Source organism: Asterias rubens, chromosome 16, assembly GCF_902459465.1.
Source record: "Asterias rubens chromosome 16, eAstRub1.3, whole genome shotgun sequence".
Taxonomy (NCBI): Eukaryota; Metazoa; Echinodermata; class Asteroidea; order Forcipulatida; family Asteriidae; genus Asterias; species Asterias rubens.
The window spans coordinates 11,950,789-11,964,055 of NC_047077.1; the positions used below are offsets into that span (position 1 = coordinate 11,950,789).

At 38.5% G+C, this 13,267-nt stretch overlaps 1 protein-coding gene across 2 annotated transcripts in view; it reads right to left on the reverse strand.

Annotated features, from left to right (window-relative positions):
- LOC117300837 (arf-GAP with SH3 domain, ANK repeat and PH domain-containing protein 2-like) overlaps positions 1 to 13,267 on the reverse strand; it is a 46,295-nt gene that overhangs the window by 26,047 nt on the left and 6,981 nt on the right. For both annotated transcript variants that reach the window (XM_033784684.1, XM_033784682.1), the window contains exon 2: positions 10,750 to 10,822. In XM_033784684.1, the coding sequence (XP_033640575.1) occupies positions 10,750 to 10,822 (73 nt within the window). The remainder of the gene's footprint in view (positions 1 to 10,749; positions 10,823 to 13,267) is intronic.

The following is a 13,267-nucleotide window of genomic DNA, read 5'->3' on the forward strand; positions in this document are numbered from 1 at the left end:
CCATGGTTTCACTATGGTTTCACTGCATACAGTATCCATTTTAGACTCTGTTGTCTGTGTGTTAGTTTAGCAGCCTGACTGCAGATATGAAACTGAATCTCAAACTGGTAAATTGCTTCTAGCCTTATATGGTTATGATGGAATTGACAGACTTTGTGTCAGAGCATAGAGAATTAAGTATGGTCAGAGCATGGCCAGACTCTTGTTGCTAGATTCTTGGGTGCTGGGTGTTTTTCAGATTCACAGTCCGAATGCTAAAAAAACACATAAAAACTAAAAACATATGATAACTCGGCACATAATTTAAACAAGCATCAGGGCCCAAAGTCATTTCAAGTTTCTGCTTACCCAAAGCAAAGAATTGGCGCTTACTGTAGTAAGCAGGGAATCAAGCCTGAATTCTTTTAATATATGAGTGAAAAATTATCTCTTTGTCAAAAATCTACGTAAGTTACTTTAGAGGGAGCCATTTCTCACAATGTTTTATACTATCAACAGCTCTCCATTGCTCGTTAGCAAATATGTTTTTATGCTGACAAGTATGTTGAGTAATAACCAATAGTGTCCAGTGTCTTAAAGCGCAAAGCATGAAGTACACACTGTCTAGGTCTAACAAAAGTACAGTACATTTGTGTGTACACATACCTACTGTACAAGCATGACAGGTGAATTAAAAAATCCTGTCATCATTCATGTAGTACAGATCTTACTAATAAGCAGAATCAATTAGCCTTACCCACATCCTAATTATATTCACGCACAGTTACAGACTCTATTGGTTGGAAAACACCATAGAGCTGTGTACTAGGCAGACACACAAACGCAAACAATGTCACTCTATTATACGAAAGGGCGTAACATCTACTCATTTTACCCACAAGTTGTCTCAGTGCAGACGTGGCGCAGTGTACAACTTTCATGGGACGAGGTATATTGATTGTGATTGCGTAACCTTTCATTTCCAGAAGTTAATTTATTCATGAAACCGCACCTTTTAATTACTGTGTACTCAACTCAGAGACTGTAGAGTTGACAGTACCTCCACGACTTTATCTACACTACATACATGTATGACTCTAACAAATTGTGTTTTGTGTGGATCTCTTTTCCCTTTTTAATAATTATAGGGGGGTGGGGGTGGCTTGTGATTCCAGAGATATTTATAGGGCACAATGTATGCATGTGAAAAAACAGAAAGTGTTACCCGAAAGATTAAATATGTACAGTAAAATAATAAAAGAAAAAATAACACAGCAATTTCTTCCCTTGGGATATTTTCATTGATAAGACTGACCATGTACATTTACCAAGTGCACCGTATGCGTGGTCATAAACACACCTTAAAGTAGTTTACGATTTACAGTACATTTTTCAGTGAGCGAATTTCCCCGATAGCAAAAATGCTACACAAAATGTTTCAATTACTACTCAAACATTATGATTTGCTACGTAAGCATTTGGTTTGCAAAAACTTTCCAGTATAAATATTTTCCTATAAAAAATCGGTGGACGAAATCTTTCCTTGTTCTTACATTGCTATCAATGTAAGGACTAAGCGCACAGAAAAATGCTAAGACACAAAATAAGTTCAAAGGATTCCATTGTGAGGATAGCGTTGTTCCTTTCATGTTCCTTTATTCTACTGCCACTCTCTTACTACTATGTGCTAATACCATTACCAATCTTGAATCTTGAATAGGGATACTCTCCTAAAAGCATTGCTGCTGTCCTTGGCCTAATAAGTCTTTTTGAGGAATGGCGGACACAATGCTACAACACTGTGTAAAGTTGTGGTAAATTTGTGCGTATTGACCATAGAAATAGAACGTATGTTATTCAGTGAAGTGCGCATTTTCGGCGACGCGACGTTTACACGTAAACCTAATGACCACCAACATGGGGGGCGTGGCATCAATCTCGGCGTGTGACGCGCGCGTATCACGTCCGCCATAGCTAAAAAAGGCTTATGTTATAAAGCTGCTTAAGCTGCTTATACGGAAAATATTGCTTAACAATTTTCTGATAAGCAGACATGAACAGGATACCCGTCACAAATTGTACATAATGTATGACATAGTAGTTTGGCTGGTTACCTTATTTCTGGTATTATTTTGTTGTTAGAATGCTTAGCTGCTTTTCCATGAAAGTCGGGCCCTGGAGACGGTGGGTTGCAAATTCTATTTGTGCTCTGTGCTTGTGCTGTCTTTATTGTGCTTTTAAATCAGATTAAGTTATTGTCAATTATTTTGTCCTGAGAGAGATTGGAAGCTCCATCCCTCCCATGGCTGGCAGTGCTTCTCTCTGGAACCCTTGAAGATTTTGTTGCAGTGACTGCAGCCACTGGTAGCCTGTATACTGTACATGTACATGTATGCAGGCCTGATACTTCATGGAGGCAGCGAAAGTGATTGCCTCAGTGCCCCCTAGTCATTTCATTGTGCCCTTGAAATGCTAAAGGAGAAAAAAAAATAGTTTCCTCATAGGGTGCCCTTTAGCAGAAGAAAAAGCCTTGGTGCCCTTGCCCTTACAAAAACTAAGCATACACGCATGACATGTACATTACATGTACATGTATACATCAACGTCTTGGAAATCATGTACACGGAAACCATAATTATCGACTTGACATACACATGTAGTCAAGGATCAACAATTTTGTTTTATTAAATCAAAATTTCATCAAGCCCAAAGACCTTGACATTTGATGAATTAAGGATTGTCGTGATACATTCTAGATACACGAATGTACAGTCCAATGGCTCTGCTTTCCGCTGAAGTACAGTATGCGCTTCTGGTGCTCTGTATTCTAAAACACATGATTCTATGGGACACTAAACAAAGAATTCCGCAATAAGCAGAGCCATTACATTTACAAGTTAGACCAAGGAATGAGAATTAAATTAGGAATGCTGACGGAATTTCTAGGACAAAGTGGAAAACTGGTCATCTTGTCATCCCTTCTAAAATTAATTTTTTTTTCAAAACATTTATATTGAAAGAAAATTCTACTATTTCCCAGTGACTCCAGTGCACGATTGAGCTTCCACTTTGACAGTTTTGAGATTTCATGTTCTAGGGTCACACACAAAGGGCAGATACTGGTCTTTGACAATCAATAATAATTGGCTGCACATCAGCTCTGCAAAATTGTACGCTCATGGTTCTTCACATTACATGTACAAAGTGTACATCCCCCTGGGACATGACCTGTTGACCCCGCCCTGACCCAGTGACCCTAGCCAGGTTTCACTTTCATTAAGAGGGGAAAAGATTGAATTTCCATAACTAAATAATGGGCATGTAATTTATGTAATGTAATGAACGACTGGCTCCAGGCCTGGAAAGTATGCCTAATAGCATCATGTAGCATGGATTGTGACTCAAACCAATTGCTACTCAAAAATCAAATCGTATTTGCTACTCAAGATTAACATTCAGTGTGCAAAATTCTGTCTCAACTTGTGGCTATGCAAAACTGCTGGATAGGATCGTTCCCTGAGCTCCTTTACTGGGCCAAATTCCATAGAGCTGCTTTTATTTAAAGCACAAAAAGGAGCTAAGCACAAACAAATTTACGCTTACCAGAATAAGAAGCTCTATGAAATTGGGCCTTACATGTTAGAGATAAAGTCTAGATGCTCAATCCTGCATGCAGTTTATGCTAAATACATGTAATGTACTTCAATTCAATTCCTTTTCCCAGTGGCATACTGTAGTATCAAGAATTATTCATGAGTTGGTATTTTGTCATAATTGGTCCTTGGAGATCACTGAGCTACTGTACGTATACAATGTAGCAGCGGCCAACATTGTCAAATGTAGAAAATATTTAAAAAACAGTGGCCCGAATTTACCAGTGGGCCACCAAAGTCATGACCTCTGTTGCCCTGGTCTTGGCCTTGGTGCCTCCTCAAAGGTTTTCCATAGACATTGAGATTTTCCAACGGAAGTGCCCTTTGCAAAATGATAATGGCATTGCCCTCTCAAAAACAAAATCCCAGGCCTCATAACATCATGCACAGAGTCAATAATCAGGGTTTAGCTAGACCAATGTTAGTGGTGGGCAATAATCTTGAATTATGTGCCATTATTGCTGAAGTGGGGCCAGGTTTCCAAACTGTTCCCGTTATGAGGGCCATGCAATAAGTTGAATGGCTGTTTGACTGTGTTCTTTCTCTGTGACATTTGATACTCCTTATCATGAGCTGTGCTGAGATCAATGCAAAGTGGACAATATTTGAAATCTGTGCTGGGTGGCACCTTAGAGTAGAGTAAGGACAGGTGGCACCATGTATTTTGCTCAGAGTACTGGGCAAAAATTGTGAGTCCTGGGCAGGCTCGCCAAGCACCGCCCACCGTGGCTACAACACTGTCTATAATGAAGAAAAACTTTGAAAAGTATTTTGAACATCTACATATTTAACCATGGTTGATTTCCAGATTCTGACTTTGGCATACAATAGGCCTAGATCCTATACCTGAAACACTCACAGGGTCAGTTACACTGCACAGCATACTTCCCATGGTTTCCCATCTGTCTCATATTTGGCCACTTCCTGAGGAGTTTCGTGACTGTTTGGACAGATGCTCTGGCCAACCTACAGTAGGAAACCTGTGAATGTCCACTAGGTTCATTGGCTTAGTACATGCAGGCCTTGGTATTGTGATTTTCAAAGAGCACTGCAATTTTCCTCTGGTAAGGGGTACTTCTACACGTATGAGGAAAATCTAAATTTGTATTGTAGGAATCATGCAAAGGGCACCACGGCAAAAGCATAGGGCACCACCACAGTTGCTGTGGGTGCCAAAGGTTACTTTGAAGCCTGTACGTACATGTACAATGTACCTGCCCAACTTGGGTCCAAACCTTTTTAAGCTGTCCGTTTAAAAATATTGCTCAGCAACAAAAAAAAAACTATAAAAAAATGAGAAGAAAAAGAACAGCGGGGCACCAGATGCAACAATTAGCACACGTTATTTTGGTTGGCAAACTTTTTCTGCTCAGCAATATATCTCTTAGAGCTAAGTGAAATTTGGCCATGTACAGTCAACACCTAAGTCAATGCTTTTTTAATCAACAGAAAGTACTATGAAATAATTGACAACGAACCAGAATAATTTTGAGTTAATTTACTCAATGGAAGAAGAAAATGCAAATTTTCTCAGCCATTCACTGCCAACTGAATATCGATTAAAAAGATCCATTCATTATTCAATGCAAATTCAATTAGTTTGAAATGTTTATACAGACTTGTACCATGTAGCTTGATAACATGGTGAAGCCGTAGTACAACCATGGAGGTAGATGACACACAGCTGTATAATTGCAGTAAGGCAACAATATTGTGCACTTTGTGGTAAAAGCATGAAATTGAAGTTTGAATAAACAGACCACATGCAAACGAGCGACAATCTCCCTTTAGTTTGCTGCAGTCAGTTAATCATTTCTGTTGCGGGTACATATCACAACAAAACTCCACAGTCAAGTGCACTGTTTAGAATCATCAACCTCCTATCAGTGGAATGAATGGGAAGGGTTTTGTACACAACACAGTCAAGTGCACTGTTTAGAACATCACTCCTATCAGTGGAGTGTATGGACAACCCTCAGATACATAGGGGTTTTGTACACTACAGGCTGATGTACTTACAGTGAAAATTGAAGGATGAATTCAGAAGTGGCATATTTATAATTTGCTAGCCCTAATGTTGGTGGTGTCCCTGTTTTGTCAATGCACGGACAGAATATAATTAATAAGCAGAATGACAATGCATGTTGGATCCAATCATCAAATAATGAAACAATTACAAACACACAATGTCATACTCTTTAGTATAGCGACTTTGTGCCTTTTACCATTTGTTTTCTTTTAAAACCTTTTCTTGTTCAAAACATTGTGGGGTTTGGGTATACATGTACATGTAACTCCACAACGTAAAAAAAAAAAATTAAGTACAGTTCCTACAAAAGAAAACTCCACCTTACAAGGGGTCTTTCTTGTAATTATATTGTAGGAGGAACTGTACGAAGCGACAACAGCCTAAATATTGCAAACATTGTCTGCATGTTTCATACATGTGTGTACCCAGATTTTTACTAGAAAAAAAACCCTTTGAGACAGAAAGTTATATTGTGTAGCTGTAAATCGGAAAATGTTACCTGAGGGTGCATTTGTGACCTGTTTTGGATTTATTTTTAATTTGTGTATGGGGAGGGGGGGGGGGTGCCATTTGCAGAAGAAATAAGCAAAAAATGTGTATCATAGGACATTGTGTATGTAAAAAACATCCATCATGTATACTGTATGATCAATTTATCACTTAACTAAAGGTGCATGAGTGGGTTAAAAGACAGAGTATACACATCATTTGCATTCAAGACGGTTTTTAAAATGTAAGATTTTTAAACAAACAAGTTGCTACTACAATCCAGAAGTGCTTTACAATGTGTACTTTACAACCTTACAATGTAAATGTAATGTAGATCCCATCATATAATACAGGCATGTCTAGTCAACCAACTGAATAAAAATAAATGTCTAAAACCTTAAACCGAGAGGTCCCTCAGTTCCTGAAACCCCTGAAAGGGAAAACAGCTCAAGTGAAACTAAAAAGGGCAATTGGGCAGGAAAGGGCTTGTTTGACCGAGCGAAAAAACCTAAACATGTAATTACGTCCCAACACCTTTCATAGAATGTGCGCTGGTTTCACACTGAGTTTCCATTCATTGGATCTGGTAAACAGGCTTTCTTCAAGCATCAAGGTCGATATTATAACACTATCGTTACTTTATTTGATGGTTGATTCAGTTTGATTTGTTGTTATAATGACTTGAATTGTGCACCGAAGTTGAAGATTAATGAAGCACTTTTGATTTTGGTATTTAAATATCAATAAAGCCCTTAAAGGTAGTGGACACTATTGGTAATTGTCAAAGACTAGCCTTCACAGTTGGTGTATCTCAACATATGCATAAAATAACAAACCTGTGAAAATTTAAGCTCAATCGGTCATCAGAGTTGGGAGATAATCATGAAAGAAGAAAACACCCTTGTCACACGAAGTTGTGTGCGTTTAGATGGTTGATTTCGAGACCTCAAGTTCTAAACTTGAGGTCTCGAAATCAAATTCGTGGAAAATTACTTCTTTCTCCAAAACTATGGCACTTCAGAGGGAGCTGTTTCTCACAATGTTTTATACCACCAACCTCTCCCCATTACTCATCACAAAGAAAGGTTTTATGCTAATAATTATTTTGAGTAATAACCAATAGTGTCCACTGCCTTTAAAATATAATGTAACGAACAGTTACATGTATTATGGGCTAGAAATTACATTTAAAATGTACAAACAGGGCTCAAATTTCAGGCCTGTATGCTTCATTTTGAAAGGACAAGGGCACCAAGGCATTTTCTCCTTGGTAAAGGGCACACCATAAGGAAATTTCTACTGGAGCATTTCAAGGTCACCATTACATTCAACCTGGGCAACCATAGTGGTTCACAGGCTTTTTCAACCACAATATCAACCTCGCAAGTACACTTTTATACACCCTGGGTGAAGAGAAGCAATTTATAGTAAAGTATCTTGCTCAAGAACACAACCTGGGTCAAGACAGGGACTCGAACCCACACTCGATGACATACATGTACATCATTGTAACCACTAACTCTAAACCACTCGGCCATGACACTAAGAAACAGTCAAAGTGGGGAATGCAGATGCATAAAATGCACACTAGGGGTAGATACATGTACATGAAGTGCAAACCATTGGAACATCTTTCAATGTCCCCCTGTGCATCTTTCAATGGCCCCCTGTGTATACTTCTACCAACAGATTGAAACCGATGATCATAACAAATTATTTATAAATTATCCAACTCTTTGTCTACGCACAAAGAAAGGGGGGGGGAAATGCCTGGGGGCTTGTCAAAATCCAGAATAACAGAGTTAAATTCTGCATTTAAAATTTCTTTGTTCATAAATTATTTTGTATGATGAAAGGTGTAGACATAATGGGAGACAAAAACCATTGGAGTTTTGTTTTGTGTTGTATCCCCTATCCCCTGAACCTTGCAATGCACTTTCAGTGCATATTGTATAAAATAGTTGGCCCAAAAAATGACAACTTACAATGTAAATCAACCATCATCAATCAACTGAAAGTTCTGTGTAAATTTGTGCAAGCTGCAGGAAATTTGTATCGGCAGGCAATGGAGGCAATTGCCCCATTGTTTATGGCCTTGGTGCCCCTTTAAATGTTCCAGTAGAAATTTACACTATTTTCCTCTAGTCCTGGCTCGCCCTGAACATTTAATGGACTGAACAGTAAGAATTGTTACACCTCGGTAACAAACTGTGAAGTTTGATTTGTCGAGAACCAATCATGTGGCGCGCAACAAAAACGCATGTTACATGGCTCGACGGGCCGGGTAACATGAAAAGTGATGCACACTGGTGTACACCACCTTGATCGTTCCCAGCGTTGGTCGATTTCCAGCGCTGTGTACGAAACAACCACAGGTTCAAGGGAACTGTTTCTTGTTTGTCTGCTCATTAAACAATGAATAGTCCGTCGTAATAATGTTTGAAGATGACAACAGAAGAATAACAATTATACAAGAAATAGGTATAGCAAAACAATTGTTGCATGCTGTGACTCGGGTCCATGTGTTTTGTACACCCTCGAGGTGATGGCACCCTCGGCTTCACCTCGGGTTCCATTTTCCCCCTCGAGTGTACAAAACGCCATGGACCCCGTCACAGCGTGCAACAATTGTATACTGGTACTAACTGTTAAACTTTATATACAAGGTGTAGTAAACACCACTCCTCAATTGCCCAGTTGGCTACTAAAATCAATTCAACCTACAGTAACTATAGTTACATTTAACAATAATTTGAACCTCTGCATGGTGGAAATACAATATGGAAAGGTTTGCGTTAACACAATATGGAAAGGTTTGCGGTAACACACGTGATGACTATCTCTGATTGAGTTGGGGGATGGTTCTGAAAAGAACCGTTGGTTTCAACTCGACGTTTTGGTCAGTATGCTCCGATCGTCTTCTGGAGAAAGCATAAAGTATTACTTCCATTTTAAAAGCAAAATGGGGTGTTTCAAAATAAAAGTTTCAAGTGAAGGCCTTGTAACAGGCATCCCCAAGATAACTGTGCCTATCTACATGTAGTTGTATGCATTTTCTTCCTTCTTAGGCATTGTTTAGGTTGTGCGCACTTCATACATGTATTAGCCCCCAGATGTGTCCCAAAACGCTTATTGATTTTGTGTAATCAGGATTATCTACTCCACGGCAGTAGAATAAAGCAAGACAGTTCCCTAAGAACAACTCTACCTGGCAAGTAGATACACACATGGTGTTACCGCAAACCAAATATACAGTAATCAGGAAGGTTATCACAACTTCTACAGAGCATAGTTTCCCGTAGCAGAGGAAGAGGAGAAAGGTCTCAATTTTACATGTATGTCAAAACTATTGTTCTTGTACTTTTCAGTGCACATTCCATTTTTTCTAATATTCTCAAGTTATTGTTGTTTTACATTACCCATGTACTTTTTCACTACGTAATGCGCATAGACTATACATTATTGTTAGGAAACTTGCGAATAATAAATGAATAAATGATTAAAAGCAGCCTACTTGTTTTACACGTAATAGGTGTTTTGTTAGTTTTTTGGAAGACAGTGAACTTGTGAGTGTTTTTGTAACACTTTTCTTGCATTTTCTACAAATGCACAGTTTACTCGCCCTGTGGGCTACTTAACGAAAAGCTTAAACACAAGATAGAGGTGCCCTTCACCGGGTCCGAGGGAACCTGCTTTGACCTTACAATGAGCAAAACATCATCCCTGTATGACAAAACTATTATCCATCTCAAGAATGCCTCTTTTTTTGCTCTGTTTTGTGAGCGTGGAAAACTTGAGTGTGTTGAGCGTTACGCTCCGTCGAGGTTGACAGGCCAGATAATGCTGCTCCCTGCGCGAACAAATAATTAATGCATGACCTTCTAAATACACCACTCTGTCCTTCCAAGGAGATAATTCCTTGCATTATTAATTGGACTGAACATGAAAATAGGACATGGTGTAGAGACAAAGGAGAGAACACTTTTTATTTTCATGGCCATGTTCAAACCTCAGTAACAGTAGCATTGTTTGTGGTGTTGATTTTTGCATTTTTTCACCCACTAGTCCACTGGGCTAAAAAAGAAAAAATCAGTAGCCTTGCTGTTAATCTGGTGGTCCCGGGTCAGCGGCAATTTCAACCCTGTGTACTTAACAATTTAAAGGCACTGGACATGTTTGGCTGTCAAATGCCAGTACTTTCACTTGGTGCATCCCAACAACAAGCAAACCTGTGAAAGTTTGGGTTCAATTAGTCATTGAATCTGCAAGAAAAAAAGCACCATTGTTGCTTTACTTTGTATATTAATCAAAGGCTTTGACATCTGAAGTCTGTTATTATTTGAGTGAGAAAGTGCCTCTTTCACAAAAACTACATTACTTCAGAGGAAGCCGTTTCTCACAATATTTTGTAATATCAACAGCTCTCCATTGCTTTTCCCAAGTACATGTAAGTTTTATGCTAACAATTACTTTGAGTAATTATACCAATTTTTGTGCCTTTAAACCGTTTTCAAAATTCAACTGTTATAATCAAACAGTAGCACTAGCAGGATATAAGAGGCCCAATGTTACCGTGGCCATGCTGGCAGGGTCACTTACTGTTTCCGGTGTTGTAGATGCATTTAACCGACTTCCTCATCTTGCCAAGGCCGCTCCTGTCAGAATCCAATGTCTGTTCGGAGATAATCAGATAAAACAACAAATTAATTGTCTGTAAATCAGGTACAATAATGTACATGTCGAGTGTAAAGGAATTGGATGTGCCTTGTCACACTAGGCAACTTTTGGATGCAACTTGGATGCATCCAACTGTTGTGCATGCTAATCCAGGACCTTTTGGTAGCGCATCCAACTGTTGTGCATGCTAAACAGGACCTTTTGGTAGCGCATCCAACTGTTGTGCATGCTAAACAGGACCTTTTGGTAGCGCATCCAACTGTTGTGCATGCTAAACAGGACCTTTTGGTAGCGCATCCAACTGTTGTGCATGCTAAACAGGACCTTTTGGTACACTAGCACTTCACTGAAGCATCATGGAAGGCCTCCATGCCCCCTGGTCATTGCCTTGGTGCCCTTTGAAACGGGATGTAGTAACATTACATTGCTCATGCTACCAAGGACTGACCAAGGAGAAAAAGCCTTGATGCCCTTGCTCTTTCAAAAATGAAACATACAGGCCAGAGTGCGTATCTTGTCAGCCAGAAAGGACTTTTTGGAATGTACAAGGTAGCCCTTTTGGCAAACAAAGGTTACAACTGTGTTCACTTCCTGTACATTTAGAACAGTGTGATTGTGAAGGATTTTCAGACATGTGAATGTGAACACATGAAAAACTTGATTTTTAAGGATAAAAAACATCAACAATCAAATTAACAATTAAAGAATTCAAATTGCAACAAGACACTCAACAGCATTTTTAAAATCTTTGCCTCAAAACCTGAAAGCGTTTCACAAAAAGTATACTGCAATACTTATTAGCATAATTTTTAAAATTTGCTATGCAAACATTTTGGACAAAATCGTTCCCTGAGGCTTATATTAGTGTTTCATTTTATTCTAAAAGCGTCTGATTAAAAAGTTCATACTTTAAACCCTTTTTTTTCTGTGTAATATTTCCCACTCAATTTAAGTCTTATTTGAGAAATCTGTATCTACATCTAAAAACCTACAGAAAGCTATAGGTAAATAATTTTTTTTTTAGGAAAATGTGTGTTTTGACCTACTGTATCCATGCTGTCAGTTGTGCATAGTTTTTCACTATTTTCTCTTGACTCACTTAAACAATAAACTAAGCCCAAAATGTTCACACAGGTTTGTTATTTTATGGTTGATCACACAAAACATTAACACTGTCAGCTCTACCAATCCTGTCTGTATACATTGTACATGTAGTAATCCAAACAACAACACTCTAAAATCAACATATTTTTCATCCTTTCTCAACACACCATGACAAACATCTACATGTAAACCAAGGTCCTGAATCAACTGTTTTTATTAATTTCCACACCAATGCAAAAGTAAACACTGACAAGGTAGTGCAGATTAAAGTCAATGTATGTCTCTACCCACCATTCTATTCTTGAGGGATCACTTTACAAAGTCAGCTCACCCCAGGCCACTTTGAGCAACATTTCCTTGAGATTTAGTTACAAATCATGACCTCCCTGAAAGTTTTTTGAGGACAGCAAACAAGCATTCAAGACTACAGCCAGCCTTGGGTGTGAAAAGGTACAATAAAGTAGTGTAACTGCTCCATATTCCATACTTCCAGCACCCATATCCTATAAGCCTGGGGGACTAGTGTGACTACATGTACTGAAGTGTCAAAGTCATGACTAGTGTCGTAATGGCAACTACTGATTGTTTGGTTGAATCTTGGCTACCGTTTTTCAACTACTTGGTTAAAATCTTGTCGCCACGACAAACTACATACTGTAAAAAGTAATGACTTCTTGCTTGGTGAACCAATGGTGTCGCTCATGTCTAATCACAACAATTTACATACAAAACAATCAGACATCAATCACTGACAATCCTTCAATCCTTTCAGTGTGAATTTAATTATATTTGAGTCGACAGTCCGAACTATTTGAGGCGGGACTAGTCAAGTAGTAAATTTCACCAGTCACCCAGGCTTGAAGTTGTACTATCCAACCCTTTGCAGAGCTCAAAATTCACACTGAACCCAAAGCCCGAGACCAGTGATTTTAGTGTCATTCCAGTAAACTCGCAACCAGACTAATCCGTTCCTCTGGTGTTTTCAAAAGTTGACTTTAAGTCAGATAAATATCTTTCAATTCTGTTGAGTAGTATGCACAGTAACCCATAAAACAAATGAGACAAATCTTCACGTTTTAGTGTTAAATTAAAATTTACGTCTTTGGTTCAACTATGTAATCTATTTTTTTTTTTCTAGTGTTTTTTAGTCTTGGAATATTTTCCTTTCTGGTCACAGTATAGAAGTTCAGCTACAGTTCAAGCCTTGCGTTCCTGTGTTGAATTTTCTGTATTATATAAAAAGTTTATTTCAAAAAAATTAAATTATTAAAAAACAATTCTTGTTTTCCCCACGTATTTCCCGACATTGTAATTCCGAGAATCGCAGAAAACTTTG